The sequence below is a fragment of the Lolium perenne genome, chromosome 5 (assembly GCF_019359855.2).
Source record: "Lolium perenne isolate Kyuss_39 chromosome 5, Kyuss_2.0, whole genome shotgun sequence".
Classification (NCBI taxonomy): Eukaryota; Viridiplantae; Streptophyta; class Magnoliopsida; order Poales; family Poaceae; genus Lolium; species Lolium perenne.
The window spans coordinates 263,175,749-263,193,671 of record NC_067248.2 but is presented as its reverse complement, the minus strand read 5'-3'; the positions used below and the strand labels follow the sequence as shown (position 1 = coordinate 263,193,671).

General features: G+C 46.8%; 1 protein-coding gene across 1 annotated transcript; it reads right to left on the bottom strand.

Annotated features, from left to right (window-relative positions):
* Positions 1 to 9,649: 9,649 nt before the first annotated feature.
* LOC127302936 (ARF guanine-nucleotide exchange factor GNOM) lies at positions 9,650 to 17,673 on the bottom strand. The gene is made up of 2 exons (XM_051333675.2): positions 16,826 to 17,673; positions 9,650 to 13,568 (listed from the first exon to the last, which is right to left on the bottom strand). The coding sequence occupies exons 1-2, from the start codon at positions 17,522 to 17,524 to the stop codon at positions 10,008 to 10,010; spliced, it is 4,260 nt and encodes a 1,419-aa protein (XP_051189635.1). The 5' UTR covers positions 17,525 to 17,673; the 3' UTR covers positions 9,650 to 10,007.
* Between the last annotated feature and the right edge of the window lie 250 nt (positions 17,674 to 17,923).

Sequence of the window (17,923 nt, the reverse complement as noted above, 5' to 3'; positions counted from 1 at the left end):
GTCCCTGGCTATTCAAATGGCCAGAGTATGAAGATGAACCAGGTGATGACCAGCAGGACGCCTACAACAACTAAGCGCTTTCCGACGTCAAGCGTTGGCCTGTGGACTAGAGAGTCCTTGTATCTTACGCTTCCGCTATGTTGAACTATGAACTTGTGTTTGTTCGTTGATCAATAGATCAACTATTCGTGTAATATGGATCAGGTGATTCCAATTTGTAAGACTTATGGGTTGTAATGAATGATGACTGTGATACTTAACTATTATGCCTCGCAACAACAATATTCCTGGGATTGCGATGTATGACATAATAGGCATTCGGACTTAAAAATCCGGGTGTTGACAACAGGGGTGGAAGAGGAGGTTGACAATGACGGCAGGGGTGGAGGAGGAGGAGGACGTGGCGGCTCCTCCACCTTGACGCGACGCCGGCCCCTCCTCCACCTTGATGCGGCGGCCCCTCCTCGCCGTAGCGGCAGCTTGTGCTGCAGGTGGCGGGGATGGGAGGAGCATGGCGGCATGCGGCCCTCGCGGAGTAAGGCGGTGGCGACGCCAGCGCTCACCATGGTGGCGCGCGGCGGTAGGGATCAGAGAGGGGAGAGGGGTACGGGTGCGCGCGCGGTAGGGAGAGGGGAGGGGGTACGGCATGATATAAGTTCCACTATTGTTGTGGCGCACCAGAACAAGTGCGCCACTGAACCAATTATTTCTGTGGCGCACCAGCCCTAGTGCGCCACAGAAATATGGCGCAACCCGTCCTATGCGCCATAGAAATAGTGGAACCTATGATTGGGGGTGGCAGGGTGTGGGCCCCACCTTGTTTCTGTGGCGCATATATTATCGATGCGCCACAAAAATAAGCTATTTTTGTGGCGCACCGTGCCAGGTGCGCCACAAAACCACTTTCTGTGGCGCATGTTTGGCTAGTGCGCCACAAAAAATAAGATCTCACCTATAAGTCTTTTCCTACTAGTGTTGGGGTCAGAATCGGAGAAGGCGCCCTACACGGTAGCTAGGTGGGTTGGCTACGCGTAGGCCGCTCGCTGTCTCCTTGGTGACGGGCAAGGTTGGATCTCTCGGTTTTCGGGACAACGGCCCGAAGCAATGGATGCGGCGACGACATGGTGGCATGTCCCGTTGTGTGAGGTGTTGGTAGGTTGTCTTGGCTGTGTGGGCAGCGAGATGGCCTCCATGGGAGGCATTGGTGGTGCAGGATTCCCCGTGGTCCTTCCTGGATCTTGGCGTAATCCCCTGAACAGTGGTCGCCGGGTGAAAGCCCTGCCTGACATTGTTGGTGACAGTGATCTCGACACTCTCGAGCGTTGATTCCCTCCTTGGAAGCATCATGAGGATGGTGCTCCTGCACGGCTGCACCATTGGTTACGGGTGAAAATCTTCAGTCTGGTTAACCGAACGGTGCAGAGACGATGCATTGGGTCGTTTCCTTCTTGAAGGCTCTGCCTTGGTTCATGTCAACTGGTGGTTGTGGTGTGGTTCTTGGGATGCCACGAGTTACATCATCATGCAGTTTGTCTGGGTTTGAAGCTGATAATGATGTTCTTTCCTGATGGTGTAGCGTCCTCCTCCGCTTCACTTCATCTACCTTGATCAACAAATGTTTCAACGTCTGAAGACCTAGGAGTTTGTAGGATGCGTGTCTTGTTTTATCTTGTTTGCACTAGAATGTTTCTAGTGTTTGCTGTTGTTTTCCTCAGCACCTTGTAACTCTAGATGTTGGTAGCTTTATTAATTTAAAGTTGGGCGTAATGTCTTATGTTTTAAAAAATGCTTATTTGACTATTGAACGGTAAGCAAAATACGGTCTGGAGCGCGTCCATGGCGGTGCGGGAGGAACTGCCGTCCCTGCCGGCCTGATCTCCCTCCACCGGCATCCTCTCCCTCCACCGCGACCAGATCTGGACTCCCCTCCACGACCTCTCTACATCCACCCCGACATCCGGCACCGCTTCCCCGGGTCGCGGCGACCGCCTTTCATCATCGTTGGTAGCTTCCTTGGCGGGCAGCTGACCCACATGTGCGGCATGTAGGGGCCGGGATTGCTGGCGTCGCAGTGCTGTCACACAGGCTTCCGCTCCAGGCCTCCTGCACACCCTCCCGCGAGCCCGTGCCCGCAACGGCGGTCACCCTGCGCTCGCCAGGAAAGCTCTCAATGGTCACTTCGACGGTGCTTCTCGTGCTGGCCCCGCCGGCCGTTCCGGCCCTGCCAGCCGCCTCTTCTTCTGCGTTGGCCGCAGCAGCCCTGGCCTCCCGCAAGGCCGCCCCGACCATTGGTGGTCGTTTGACTTGTGCTTGCCGCCCCCATAGGCCTATGGCGGCATCCGCACTGCTCACCTGTCTGACCTCTGTCCCTGCTGTTGGGGCCATCATTGAGCAGCTGAAGCCCCTGCCAACATCGAGCAGCGGTGCTTCAACTCAGGTGGGTGATGCTGTCGAAGGTGTTGTGGCTGTGTGGTCTCCACAGCTGCTCCCGGATGATACGCAGAAGGACAACTCAGATGGGATCCTACTCCAAGCACCGCCGCCCCCTCCGCCACGACGTGGGCTGCTCCAATGGTGCTGGTTGGTGGTGGGCATGTGCAGGCCGCAGGGTCTGCGCCTGTAGCCCTCCCCGTGCCGCCTGCCCCTACACCCCTCGCCGTGTCCTGGTTTGGGGTCTCCGATGGGGCCGATAGCGAGGAGGACGAGGAAGAGCTTGTCCCTCGGACGCTGGGGTCTATTGATGGCGGCGCTCAGGCGGGAGATGGGGTTCCGCCCCTTGCTACCGTGCCTTGGCCGCCATCCTGGGTATCCGCCGTGGACAACGACGACGAAGGCGATGAAGAGGTTCTAGTTCCCATGACGCCGCCAACCACCAAGACCTTCGATGCTGCAGCTGATGCTGTCAAGGTTGGTGGCAAGGAGGTGGAGTGTGTGGTGGACGAGCGTGGTGGATGGCAGGAAGTGTTGCCGCGACACGGCCCGCGTCGCCCATCCCCGACAGTCCTGCCAGCTGCTCGGCGTCCTGTCCCCGCTTGGCTCAAGGGGAGATGATGCAGATGCTTAGCTCCTGGCCACCGCACTGTTGTTTGTTGTGATCCCTTCAGGTGCTCGCGTTGCCTTGAGAACGGACATCGGGCACGTGACTGTCGTAATGCTTGGCGCCCTCTGAGCTCGTTGGCAGGCCATGTTGTGCCATCACCCCGCCAAGCGCATGCTCCTCACCGAGCCCAGGTTGAGGCCCCGCTCCCGTCCAATGTGCCTCGCCATCGGTCTTAGTCAGCAGTTGTTTCTGCTCCTGTTGGCTCTTTGGCCTCGGCGGATAGGAAATCCGCTTTGGAGAAGCATGCCGAGTTGTTTCAGGAGGCCGTCCGTCCTCTCCATGAGGCTGTTGACTCCTTGCACGGTTGGTTGTTGGCGTTGGGGGGGGGGGGGGGGGGGGGGTTTGTGGAGCGGGCAGAAGCTGTGTTGGGTAGGCTTTCCCGGATGCCTCCCGATCCTTTGGTTCCGCATGATGGTGGTAAAGTGAGCGCGAGCGAAGCAAGCCTTTTTGGTTGTTTCTCTCCACGCGCTAAGGTAGGCTCGGTGGCCACGGCTCCGGTCCTGCGGATCATGCCTGAGCTTTTGGATTTGTGTGGTGATGTGGTGATGCCTCCTTCTGTCGACGATGTGGTGATGTGGCTTCTCCGTTGAGTCAGCCACTTGGCTTTGAGAGGAGTGGTGTTGTTGATGTTGATGTCTCTCTTTCGTCTTGGTCCGAGAGGCAAGTGGTTCCTTTAGGCGTTATGGTTGCTAAGTCTGGACTGTCGGCGGCGCCGCCTAGAGCTGTCATCGCTAGAGAGATTTCCGATTTTCTCGCCACCTTAGCTGCTGCCTACCCAGGATCTGGAGTGGTTTGATGAGTGTCCCTAACGCCATGGTCTATCTCTGTTGGCACGATGTTGGTGTGTCATGTTTGGGTGTTTGTTCGTATCGTTTTGTGGTCTTATGTGTTGGCTCGAGTGGTGTGACCATGCTGTTTTGGGTCTTCTTTTAACTTGGATGTGGTTGTGTGGGCTTGACCCGGTTATTGTAGGTTTTTACCCAGTTTTCTCCTAAAAACTGGGCACTATCTTCTTAATTAATAAATGAGTTTTTGCCCTCCGTTTCAAAAAAAAAAATGCTTATTAATCAGATGTGTGGATGAATCGGCTACTGCTCTACGTGACTTTATTCTCACCTAGGGTGATGCAACAACAACCTCCGAGCGGAAGGTTTTGCTGGGGGTTTTAGATGTATTTCTAGGTTTGTTCAAGGTCCTTTCAAAAATGTGGAGATAACTATCCTACATTTTGATATGTTTATTTTGTAATTATGTTACTTGGTTAATATATGTTATCCTAAAAATATAGTTAAGTTTAACTGATTTATAATAGATAAAAATATAAACATCTAAAATACCAAATGGGTATCAGTTTGTATTTTAGAGCTTCTTTTGGCTAGAGGTAGACCACATGAGTGATAACTAGTGTCGGGTATCTAGATAGCAGTTTGTATTTCAAAGATTCTTTTGGGTAACTGTAACCTTGATATAGAGGTATAGATATCTCGGTGATTCTCGCGCAAAAAAGAGAAAGATCCACTATATATAAATAAGAGTTGTCGAAAGTGTCTGGCAAATGAAGATCTTACTAACTCGTGTATCTGCTCCCATTCATGTCTTTTGTGGAACAAATTCAGCAACCGAGTTGTCCTCACTTGCACATATGATAAAATGCATGGATATGTGTATTGTACCGTTCCGGTCATCCTTCCAGAAAGGTACAGAAGTACCTTTGTCCCACATCGCAAGAAGCGACTCCTCTATTAATAGCACACAAGATCAAAACTGGTTTCCGTTCAGCGTGCCTGTTGTGAACATGGCCATTTTCTTCACCTCCACCCTCAGGACCGCCATTTGCCGTTGCTTCCCTCAGCACAACCATTTCCATCCTTAGAACAAGGACTAATCAGAGAGGAAAAGATATGAAGATCCCGCAACACACCAACACATGCATCGATTGGCAGAAACTTACCTTCATTGCTGTAATCCCACTCCAGATCAAGTTTAGGTCGATGATTGAGGTCAAAAAAAAATTCTACAGTATGATTTGCACAACCCATGCAATTGTGGATCCCATCTAGGACCAGGACTGAGCCATTAGCACGGCTAGTCCTGCTCGTAACCATGCAAAAGATAAATCAATGATCCAACTAGCATTGCACACTCCTCTGATGACAGATGCATTGACACACACTATATATACAGCAGGAGGTAATGTGCACCATAGATGCATGCATTTATCTTAGAGCATGTCTAACAAGGCCCTTACTTAATTTTCTGCCCCGTAAAACACGAGTATTTCGCCCTGTATAAAAAAAGTGCTCCTAGATAGATCGTTCTGTCTAGCAGATCCCGTATTTCACCCCGTAAATTCAAAAATTTAAAACCCCGGGAAACTTGTTCATCATATTCATAGTTCATAGATAGTCGATCATACATACGGATCAACATATGTACATACGGAATTGCACTATCCTAAATGGATCGCGATTTCTAGTTGGAGAGGTCGACGATGTATGCGTCCGCCTCCGCCTCCCGCGCCTGCGCCTCCTCCACGGCGGTGATGGCCGCTGCCTTCTCTTCTTCCTCCGCCCTCTTCTTGTCGGTGTCGTCCTTGAGGGACGCTGCTATCGCCTGCAAGAAGAGGGGGTCTTCCTCCTCCTCCTCCTCCTCGCCAGCGAGCGGAGCTCCTCCACCGCTGGTGCTCCCGAGACGCGCGTCCCATGCCGCCTTCGCCCGGCGGTTCCGCTCCCACTCGGCGCGCCACTTCTCGAAGTCGGGGCCGCTCATCGGCTTGAGCGGCGGATCTTCTTTGTACCAGCGCCCGCCCGTGACGAACTCACGGAGCTTCGGCGGGATGTACAGGGCGTCGGCGTACCTGCACGCCGCACGGCGGCTCCCGGCGGCGGATCGCTTGCATTGGAGACGCCACGCCTCCTCGACGGTGTCCGGCGAGCGGGATCGCTTCGATCCGCTCGCCGGCGACGCGGTACTGCTTCGGCGTGCGTACATGCTGACCGGTGCTTGAAATGCGGAGCTAGGGTGCGCGGGATTTCTCGCCGGAGCTAACTGGGGAGGCGGCGACGCACGACGGAGCTAGGGTTGCGAGTGAGGGGTTAACCCCTCACTCGCACCTTTGCCCGGTATAAGTAGGGGGCGGCGGTGCGGATTTTCTGGGCCCCGTATTCCGCCGAAACGGGCCGACCCGAATACGGGGCTGCTAGACGGCCCAAACCCCGCCTGCCCCGTAAAATTCCCCGTATCCCGCTGAAATTTTATGGGATGGGCGGGTTTTAAGGGGCCTCTTAGACATGCTCTTACACCGTAGTCTTTTAGCAACAACAATTCAGTTTTAATAACTAATAATGAAAGATAATAGATTGTGATGCTCCATTTGCCATGGGGAAATAACATGCTCAGCTCCAATATGTATGGATTTAAGAACCATGAGCTAGGGAGGAAATCGATACTTAACAAACATGATGTAGCATGAATGAACTTAACTGAGAAATAGCACGGTTCAAAAGGCAAAAGATGAATGCAATACTTGAAAACCTAGTAATATCGTGGTATCAATTTTTAGAACCCTGTCATGTTACATCAAGTCAATAGTAAATGCGGGAAGTAACATGCCTTATGAAGCTAAAATAAACTATGAATGGTGACCACACAGGAAACTGCTCAATACCTTCACAACCACTGACTCGCAGGTCATGGTCTTATTTACTTGCTCCCACCTCTGCTTGACTCACCTCTGTCATTATTTGTCATCCCAACCTGCTATAACCTCAGGCTTTTCCAAGTTTCATCAATCCAAAATACAGGTATCCGCTGTAAGAAATATAGCCTATGTCACTATGCATACGTAAGGAGAGCAAAAAAGGGAAGCCTACATCCAAAATGAAAGAAATGCACCTAGAGCTAGAAAATATTGCTAATAAACTTAAGCGCCGACAAAATAAAACTCATAACCCCTTCTTAATAAAAATATAACGACATCCAGGTGTTTGATTTACAAACTTATATGACGCACTGAAGATCCACATGAGCAACTGACAGATGTGTGCTCCAAGAAAATGTGGGAAGCAGATCATTAGTTATCTTTGTCAGCATTCAATAGCTATTGTTGTGTAGGCAATCTGATGGATGTCCAACCGAATGGAGATACTGCAAACATGGATGAAAAAACCAGTTAGCTGCAGATTCAGGAGAAAACCTCAAAGGAACCTTGCTTTTGACGTCACCTCCATAAGAACGGGGCATGTTCATGATAATGAATATCCATATAAACCCCGGAAGTAGAGCATTGCATGAAATCAATGCCTAGGAAATAATGCCAGCATGCCAATGCCAACACCAACAGTCATATCCTCCTTATCAGCTAGTTTAACATCATACCCTCCTTATAAACTAGTTTATCAACAATCCTATCCTCCCTGACAGCTAGTTTGACAGCAATCAATCTTCTTACCATAAAATGTGACCCAACATCCTCAGTAAGCATGGTAGGAGGACCAGAACACAATGCACAACAATTCATTGGAGTCAGCATCTGAATCTAAGGTTGCAAAATAATACATAAACATATTAGTACCAGTCTGAAAATCATTTATGGTGCTCAAGTAGTATATAATGTGACGTGACTGAAAATAATAATATTTATGGGGAACTACAAAAGGTGCAGACCACAAGAAAAGGGGAAATATTAATTGATAAAATGTCAAAGCTGTGATTTCTCTCTAATGATGCTAGCTATAAATGGTCTTTGGATGTACTGAACCTAGATGGACATAGACTGGGTTCTGAGCTTAATCATTTAATTTCCCTTTCAGAAAGTGTACAAGAATACCCTGAATTTTGACTTCACTGACAATAACGAAGGTAAGATGTCAAACTATTGTATCCAGTATGTAAAACTAAAAATACCAATTTATTGCTTCAAGGAGATCTAGGTGGTGAACTCTCAACTAAGCTGGCATGTCTAAGATGAAATTATTGATAAGTAAACTTATACCACTCCTTGGCATTGAAGCCTTGTTCTATAGAGGAGTTGACTGAATCTCGAAGGACAGCTTATGCCCAGAGGTACCTGTTCAGAATACAAGTAATAGGCCAGATAACACTAGTGTTAATGAAGTATCACAGATTCATAGTTCAATCATACAAATGAAAAAAAAAAATGACCATAAGCATTACACAGTACGTGTAGGGATGAAGCATTGCCATATTTGTTATGCCACTAAGCTAATTATTCATTAGAATACTTCGACCTGGGTACAGAATTTTGTACAAATCAAGGAAATAGGGAAAAGTCAACCTTTTCACACATCATGATGCATGTGAGCGCTTGGTCATTTTCTCTAATCGGAAGCTACCATCCTTGCTCATAAACGATTGCTCACCCATAATGTACCAAAGTCCAATCTAATCAGTGTTCTGTAAAACAACGTACAGAAATGATTTAAAAAATGTGTTTATGTGGAATATGGAAGCATGCTAAACAAGAAAACCTGCTAGCATTAGCATACCGCATTTAAAAGAAAAGATAGAGCCAACACATGAGCATAAAAAATGACCATGCAAGTAGATAAAGTATTTTCTATGGAACATCTAAAAAGCTCTAAAAACATTAGACAAATTTAGATATAATGAAAGGTGCATGGAACTGAGATGAACAAAGAAGAACAAAGAAGAACATACCTCACAAATAAGCAACGGGGAAACAAGAAATCGATGAGCCTGCACGCTTCAACCGACATCAAGCTGCGTACGAGGCATATAGATAAATTTCAAACTGAAACATCCGCTATCCAACAGATGAAAGTTATCTAAAGTGTGACTCTGCTTTCAGTTCAAATTTGGTTTACAGACATACCAATATGCAAAAGGACAACAAACGTGCAAGTAGAATTTTCTATGAAAATAAATACGGTATGTCATTGGTTTAGTATTAAACAAATCACTCCCATAATGTTGCATTCTTAATTCTGATTCAGTTAAATTCAGATACCCACCCAGGTTTGCATAACAAATAGTACAGAAAAACGAACTTGAGTAACATGAGATGGCATCATACTAATGACAGGATTTAGACATCTTGCTCCTTAAGAGACTACATAACAAAAGTCAGAATCCAAATCTGAGTGAGAATTTTTACATTAGTAGTAAGCAGTTAGATTTATAGCAAATGTTCCTTTCTTCTCTCAAGAAACCAGATGTCACTTCTTTCCTTACTTACATAATCAGACCTTTTAAGTGTACACAATCAAAAGAAGAACTGAAAAATACAATCACTACACATCAGAAAATTTAAACATTGGATACCTCAAATGCACCATATAGCAATATAAAATTTTCTCAAAATACTATATGGATTCTATTACAGATGCACTCATTCATGTTATCGTTTATCCAATCTAGTGAATATTGTTATATTATTTTAACTAAATAAACATTCTACCCATTTTTTCGAAACAAATAACTACATAAATGAAGATATTAATTTTGTGTGGCATTACAGCTTGTAATGGATACAGAGAAACAATTCACATCCATCCACAGTGCACAGTATAAACGCCAAGATGCTTTCCTAACCTCATCACCTATTCACATCTGTAACAAATGTAACAACAATGCAGTGTGGGCAAAGTCCATCCTGCATATGTATGTAACTGCTGCGATATACCCTATCATACAATTTCCCCCAGGTGTTGCAACAATAAAGGCAGCCAACCACAGAAGGCAACAGCCTCAGTCAATAAACCCAAAAAGGCAATTATTATAGACTAAAAAAATTACAACACACCAGCTTTACTCTCCCTCCCTAATGTCCGCCAAAGAGCGCAGCCGGGCATTCTGTGTATAGCTCCACCGAAAAATGCTGGAAGGTCAGCCTTGACGGATCCGATTTTCAGCTCAGGTAACTTGATCAGGCGGCGGCAGGTTGTACCGTGGCCGGTCGCTCAGCAGTTTGACCCTCTTGTGCTGGACTACTCTGCTCGCCTTTCGTCACGGAGTCGCTTTCGTTGTCAGGGAACACTTCTGACTGCAGCGATGGCGTGATCTTGTTAACTTGAAGCCATGTTGCTTCCCATAGAGTGTTCGCCCCACCGGCGCTTTTTGAGAGTATACCGTTTGCTTTCATCACCAGCAGTATGTTCTTCAGCAGCTCGGGGATCGCCTCATGTAGTTTCTCGGTCCTCCGCCCCCTCAGCTTGACTTTCATGAACTTCTCTACCATGTCGAGGACTTCCAACCACAGCTTACCAAAACTGCTCTGCACAGACAGGTCTTTAAGTGACTGCAGGAACACCTTGCATAACAGTTTTACGGCGTGCAAGAGGGAGAGCTCCATGTTCCTGAAGTCCTTTGGTGAGTAGGTCTGGGCAATCTCCAACAACTCGTCAAGCAACTGGAAGATAATATCAAAGGACATCAGCCATGCGGAAGACGAAACTGATATTCCGTCAACTACTAAGCATCTCTGCAAACATAACAGCGCGTGGTTCCTCACTTCCTCCCTCTGATCGGTGCACATCTTCCGTAATGCCTGCACTAGCCGCAACCACATCTCGGCAATTCCTTCCAATATCCTGTCAGCCTCGCCACCAGCTTCCTTGACCTCACGCGACCAGCGTGTCAGGCAATTTACTGAGTCGGCCATAAGATTCAGAGCATGGACAGATCTTTCTGCAGACCCGAGCCGAGATTCTGCAAACTGCCTTGAGGCCTCCACTGAAACGATAAAGTTGGCAGGTGAGAGGTGTGCCCCCTCAGACATGATGAAAACCAGAGCTTCGAAGCCGGCATCAGAAGCATCTGGATGGCGAGCGGTGACGCATAGTAAGGAAATTATGGTCCGCCAACCCATCTGGGATTTGATATGGGTTGCATTGGCCTTCACAAGCCTTGTGACCTCCAATGTGATGTTCTCACAGTAAGCATCAGCTACACGTGCATCGAGTTTCAAAATTAGCTGCAGCGACTTCAGTAAATCATCTACCAGATTCTCCTTGTAAGGAAGCAACCTCTGGCAGATGTGCAGGAGCCCAAAAACAGCCTTCTCCACCAGATTGCAGGGCATCACTGTGGACTGAACAATATGTGTTATGTGCTCAAAAACACCCCGCCACAAAAGCACAATCCTGTCCCTGTTATTCAATGTGACAGTAATTAGTAGCTCTAAGCAGAACACTGATGTTCCTTCATCATCAAGCGAACTGGAAATCCTCTGAGGCCGGCCTGCTGCCTGAATGAGGGCTCCTGCTAGATTTGAGAGCGAGTCAGCCTGTAAGAATTTGCTCTCGGTGAAGATAGTACCTATTTGACATTTCCTTACAGTCTCCAAAGCATTCCTCTGAGCTGCCAGTTCCTCCTCAGTTGGCTGGGACCTTGGTTCTTCAGCATCCATGTAAAGTAGCTGGCTAAACCTCCCCATCAGCCCATATGTTTTTTTAGGAGTGTTGATCGGTAAAATATGAGGTGCAACTGTATATGAACCAAGCTTGCTAGGCAATGAATCTGAAGAGGACTCATGATCATCACCTGTATCGCCAGTGAGGCGGCCTGGAAGAAGGCCTATCTTGTGCAATCTTAAAATGCAATCTGCTATATTCCTCCATCCACTTCGTATATGATCACCATAAGTAGTTGCAATAGTGAAAACAGCCTCTGTTGCCATTCTGGCCTTGGCATCCACTCCAAAAGCTATTACAGGATCATCAGCATAAGAATTGTTCAACAAAGTGGTGAACTTACATAGCGCCACAACAAGATCATTCAATACATCATCGAGATGATAGAATGCAGCCAACTTTGCTACTGACAAGAAACCATCAATACATCCTGTAAGAACCTCCTCATGCTCAACATTATCGAAAACCACGGAGATGGCAGCAACTGACGGTCCAGCCATGATAGGGAACATGTCATTATCAAGAAAAGGATAGGAGTCACAAGCAATGTATGATGATGTCCTCTTTGACTTCCACATCAGATCAACCCAGCGGCTATAAGACATCTCAGAGCATCCAGCTCCTTGCTCAGGAATGGTTTTGATTTCATTCCGACATATAGAATGAAACAGCTCTGACAAGAACTCCCGTGGAAGATCAGTCCCACCATTGATACGTCGATTGTTCCTGATAAAGTCTTCTTCAGTCATCTTCTTCTTAACCCTTACATTGTGCTGATCTGTGTTGAGCATGATTACTGAATATGACAGCACCAGGGCGGCATCCCTGTTAACAAACATGTGTGGTGACTGTTCATAATACCTCTCAGAGAAGGCCTCCAGAATCCGTTGTATCTTCTGTGACTCACCAGGCAGCCGGAAAGTTTCCAAGAAGAGCCTTAGGGCAGCGTCCAAGTTCATCTCCTCGAAGTCAAAGGTTTTAGCAAATTCATGAAGTACCAGAATAGAGAACTCATCATGATTCCCCAGGTAGTCCCCAAGAAGGTTCTTGTCCAATCCAGGTGTGTACCGAAAGAACAGAGCAACACTGCATGGATCAAGTTTTTCAGGCAATAGGTGGACACCTTGCAGGTACTCAAAGCCCTTCCTTTTGTCCCTATTGAAATGTTCAACACCAACCATTAGCTTTCTCTTGATGCTTTTTTGCTGGTGAACAAATCTAACCCATTGATCGGGATCATTACTGCTCCCGCACTTCAACTGCCAAAAAGGAAAATATTCACTTATTTCTGGCACTGTTTGCTCATGATGCTGATGTGCATGACCAGTCCTATCTGCTATCGCCTGAATGACAGCAACCAAACCATCCAATGCAAGCACATTCAAGGCAGACAATGGACTGTTTACAGGGAATGCACTTTTAGACAGAAGATTAGCTAGGTCTTCAAAAACATTAGAACACTGTAGGTCGCAGTCCATGTTAGCATACATCTCAGCCATAAACTCTTTCTGCCGACAGAAATCTACTAGAGCCTCCAGGGCAACTTCCTGCTGCTGATAACTAGCCCCATATCTACCCTGAGCTAACCTTAGGATCACACAAGAGAAGAAAGCCTCCACTTGCAGCTTAAGTTCCTGACGTAAGTGGTAGAAGAGAGTAAATACAGTACTGCACACTGTCGAGAGAATCAAGGGGCTCATTGACAATCCAAACAGCATCAGATTGCGGAACAGTTCATCCTGTACAAAAGCCAGCAACTTCGAGTGCCTGTGGATGGACGAAGCCGACAACTCAATGGCAGAATTGATCAACCCCAGAGCAAAGAGCGGCACATCCTCATCAAAATCAATAGGATTCATCCTTTGGCTTAAATCCATGTCTTCCGCTATGTTCAAGAGGGAGCACAAGAACTGCAATATCTCCACCATGCAAGGAACCCCAAGCGGCTCCATCATGGCCTTATCTTGCACGACATCAAGTCCAGCTCCCACCTCGTCCCCTGAGCTATCCAAACAAACATAATCACTCTTTCCATTATCCAGATCCCCAGCATCCAAATCTTGATTCTTGCTGATCTGCAGAACAAAATGTTACCGCCAAATTAATACACCAAACTTGGCATTACGACCAAAATGCTTTATTTTAAAACTAGCATGCTACATAGTGTATGAGTACTTAAGCCAAGTAAAAATGGACTCGGTTTCTCTAAGAGCCACGTGTGTTGCAACTTTCAACAACTGATGAATAAATACGTGGTATCTTCCTCAAAATAAGTTCAATTTGTTGAGGGTGACATTTAGAACTAAAATCCATTAACCCTCTCACAAAATTTACATGAATACGTTCAGTTACCAGAGTACACAAACCTAAATGAGCACTGCAGGTTGAATTAGCACAGTACATAGTGGGCAAGTAAAATCTATAATATCTAAATAGGTGATCCCCACTAACCTATTTCTCTATGCATGCAAGCTATACACATCAGCAAGCATCTAATTGGTCCACATCATTCATCCTTCCAGTGCATGTCAGCATCTAATTTTCCGCCCTCCGATATTCCACATAGCCATCTATGCATGTCTGTCAGCATATATGCAGACCAATTGGCAATTTCCTATTGTCTTTTGCCCGAATATAAAACTATTGTTCATATATGACTGCTCAGTTCCTCTTTCCACTACGCAGTTACGCATTATCTGCTCCCTTAATACCTCGCCAAGAATCTCCGGATCTTTCGGTAATTCACCACAGAGAGAACTGTTCTGAGACCAGCCATCATTTATGTTCTCTAAACATGATACATACAAATAAATGTATCATACCAGTTGCCTTGGCATCACTGCCCAAGTTTTTTTTTTAATTTTTGTTCTCTAAACATGATACATACAAATAACGCTTGGGCATGGGTATCTGACATAGATGTACTTTTACTTAGAGAACGACAAATGACAACCTATATTTTGCCTGGAGTTTGCTGGATCGGAGGTATTCGGTCGTGCGCACCCATGCGTTTATTCCGACCGTTTGGTTCTGGAGGGAGCGGCGCGAAGCTCTTTTTCTGTGTTGACATCAAGTGACTATGGATCCATGATGAAAGTCGGAAAAAGAGAATTTCATGAAGGCCGGAGGGGAGGACTAGCTAAGGGAGGTTCAAGTCTCCGCGCTGTTGAGGGGCTTGCTTGGTGTCCGGGCTTCACAACAGCGGTATGAAAGTGCCATTAGGGTGGTGCGTTGTTGCTCTTTTGTTTCTTAGTTTTCTTTTCCTTTTTTTGGCTGTGTGCATCCGTAGTGCCATTAGGGTGGTGCATTGTTGCAGAGGCTGGGTGTAATTGGTATCTCTCGATATTAATATATTCCCTTTATCGAAAAAAAAAATTGGTATCATCTATTAATCAGCAAGTGATGTATTATGTTCTACCCCTACAAACTGATGGACACTGCTGAATTCAAACTTCCCAGGCTACTCGACAAATGTTGCATGGCATGTCTCTACTATCTACCATTAAAAAGGTTTTAAAATGTAAGAGTCTCATTTATCGTCAGGTTAATTCCCTGTATCTCTATCCAATAAATTTCTGTTAACTAGATTATGCAATACTTCACATGAATGATTTATTCGATTCAGGTAAAGCGTGTGCCGTAATAGTACTAATATTGTATTGTTGAGTACGCCATTTTCACCTAGATACATGGAACAACAAAATGCTGAATTAAAGGGAGCACAATTAGAAGCTACAGGAAAGTTTGGTTTCATGCTCTGTGTCCATACTACAGGTCAGTCCAGCTGGTTGGAACTGCAGTTTAATGGGCAAAAAATGGATTAAAGCAAGAGTTGCAACATGAATAGCATATGGATACATCATATGGTTTGTGTTCTTGCTGCTACTGATTTGCTCGCAGGAGATATCGTTGCATACAAGAAAGGATCACATGTGTGTCAATTGTCTTGATAATTGTACACGACTCACTCAGATTGTAACAATAGTTTCTACCTTCATTCAGCCTTTTACCCTTCAAAGCTGCAAATGGAATTCTTCATACTCCTTACCATGAATCAGGTTAGCTCAGTTGTGTAGCTTCTAATTATAGTTGGGCCATAATATTTTGTAATTTGTTACTATCCGCGCCATTTCGTGACATCTTTTTGAGCAACTTCATATTGCTTCTAAGGCATGATATTTTTCTATTTTGCATCGATAAATCTGATATTACCAAAGGAAGGTTTAAGGTGTTATTGAAAGTGGCTAGGTTTGTCCCTCATTTAACCCACAAAAATGATCCTTGATTGCTGAAGTCTCTACCCGCAAACGAAGGATGCTACAAGTTTCTGAATTTGGATCTTCTGCTGGCTGAGAGCAAAAGCCTGTTTGTCAAACCCATGAGCAAAGAAACAAATCTACTTCTATAACATGCTTCAGGAAATATAGATGGGTGCTAAGCTGGTGTCAAGACAATATATGTGTGCCACAATCTTAAGAGGAATGACTATTACAGAAGTGTTCTAATGGATAATGTAACCATATGAAAAAGGTTCCAGCTGCTTTAAATATACATCCTGAACTTCTTCTCATGCTTGCTGGTGTTCACGTTATGCCAAAATGCAAGGAAACCCATGACCCTTAATTTAGATTTCCATTACAGCTGCACAAGGTTTTCTGTTTTGTGAGGAACATAACTCATAGTTGATCGAAGTTAGTTCAGATCTCTTCACTAGCTTCGCCTGTTCCCATGAACATGGTCCATTCTAAAATATTGCAAAAAGTTGCTTATTTAGACTATCTAAAGAGTGAACTCTTCAGTTTATTATATACTTCAAATTTGTTGATGAGATAATCTGTTGGAGTGTGTTTGAACCTTTAAGTGCTAGAGGAATCTTCCCACAAAGTTCAGTTATCATAAATTTGTAATCTCATCACTTTCTAACATAATAGTGGATCTTTATTTCAACCACACTCTCCCGCAGCAGTGCACAGGGAATCATCTAGTTGATTCAGTTTCAGTGTGCTTGAGTTCAAACAGTTGAGGATAACATCTAGAACTATGATGACATTAATAATCTAACAAAAAAATTGCATGAATACGTTCAGTTATTTGAGTACAACGGATCCTACATGAGCACTGCAAGTTAAATTAGCACGGTACATAGTGTGGGCAAGTAAAATTGATTCGGTTTCAGTGTGCTGAAGTTTAAACAGTTGATGATAGCATTTAGAACTGAGAAAACATTAACGTCCAACAAAAGATACAAAATTATCATCATAACAATAAGTAAAAGAAAAGAAAAAGGCAGCAAGAAACAGCAGACTCTGGAACCTTGAGTGGCCAAACCCACCTGGTCACTGACGATCGCGGTGGCATCAAAGTCGGCAAGGCGGCCGAAGATGCAGCGGATGACCTCCTGCATGGTCTGCCTGGAGACGCGCTGCAGGAGCTCCCCCTTGGTGCCGGCCTGCTGCACGACGCGGAAGCAGGTGCTGACGATGGCGCATACGTGGCGGTTGGCGAGGGCCGGGGCGGCGCGGCCGCGCACGCAGGCGAGCAGCACCTGCAGGACCCTGGCGAGGACGGCCTCCTCGGAGGCCGGGTCGGTGACCTCGAAGCGGCAGCCGGTGACGGCGTCGACGACGGCGCCCATGGCGCCGGCGACGCCGGGGCCGGGCGCCACGAGGTCGAGCGAGAGGATCTTGTGCAGGGACGAGAGGGCGGCGCCGGTGATGGGCGCGCCGGTCTCGTCGGAGCGGACCACGTCGAGGAAGGGGCGGAGGTAGAGGAGCGGGTCGCCGGCGGGCCAGCGGGTGCCCCAGGAGGCCGCGCGGCGGCGGAGGGACTTGAGCCCGGCGACGAGCGGGTGGTCGAGGTACTCGTCGTCGGCACCGCCGCCGCCGCCGTCGTCCCCGCCGTAGCGGACCCCCGCCCAGCGCACGTTGCGGCGCATGACGGCCAGCACCGTGGCCACCTCGGACGCCAGCACGCACGCCATCGCCACTGCCGGCGACGGCGAGGACGGCGACGCTGCCCTGAGGCCGCCCATGGAGGCGGACCGGACCGGAGCGGGGCGCCGGCGCGGCTACGACGGCATTCGGGAGTGGAATTGGGATTCTGATCTGCGACGGCGAGGTGAGATCTGGTTTTGGTTTGGTCTTCGGTGTGTGCTGCTGGATCTGAAGCCAAAGCTCAACTCCTACTACTAGGAGCGAATGAGTTTAGGTGGGTTTTGTTTAAACATGTTTGGTTTGAAATTTGAACTTCAAGCCTATTTTACGCTAGCTTTTGGATCTTGGCCATTATCCTAGGCAATTCCTATGTATGCGAAATTTGAACTTTAAGTGTACTTTACGCTAAATTTAAGATCTTGGCTAATTATTCTATGCAATTCCTATGTATTCAATCAAAGAGGCCCTTGAATCGATTTGTGCCGAGCAACATGGTC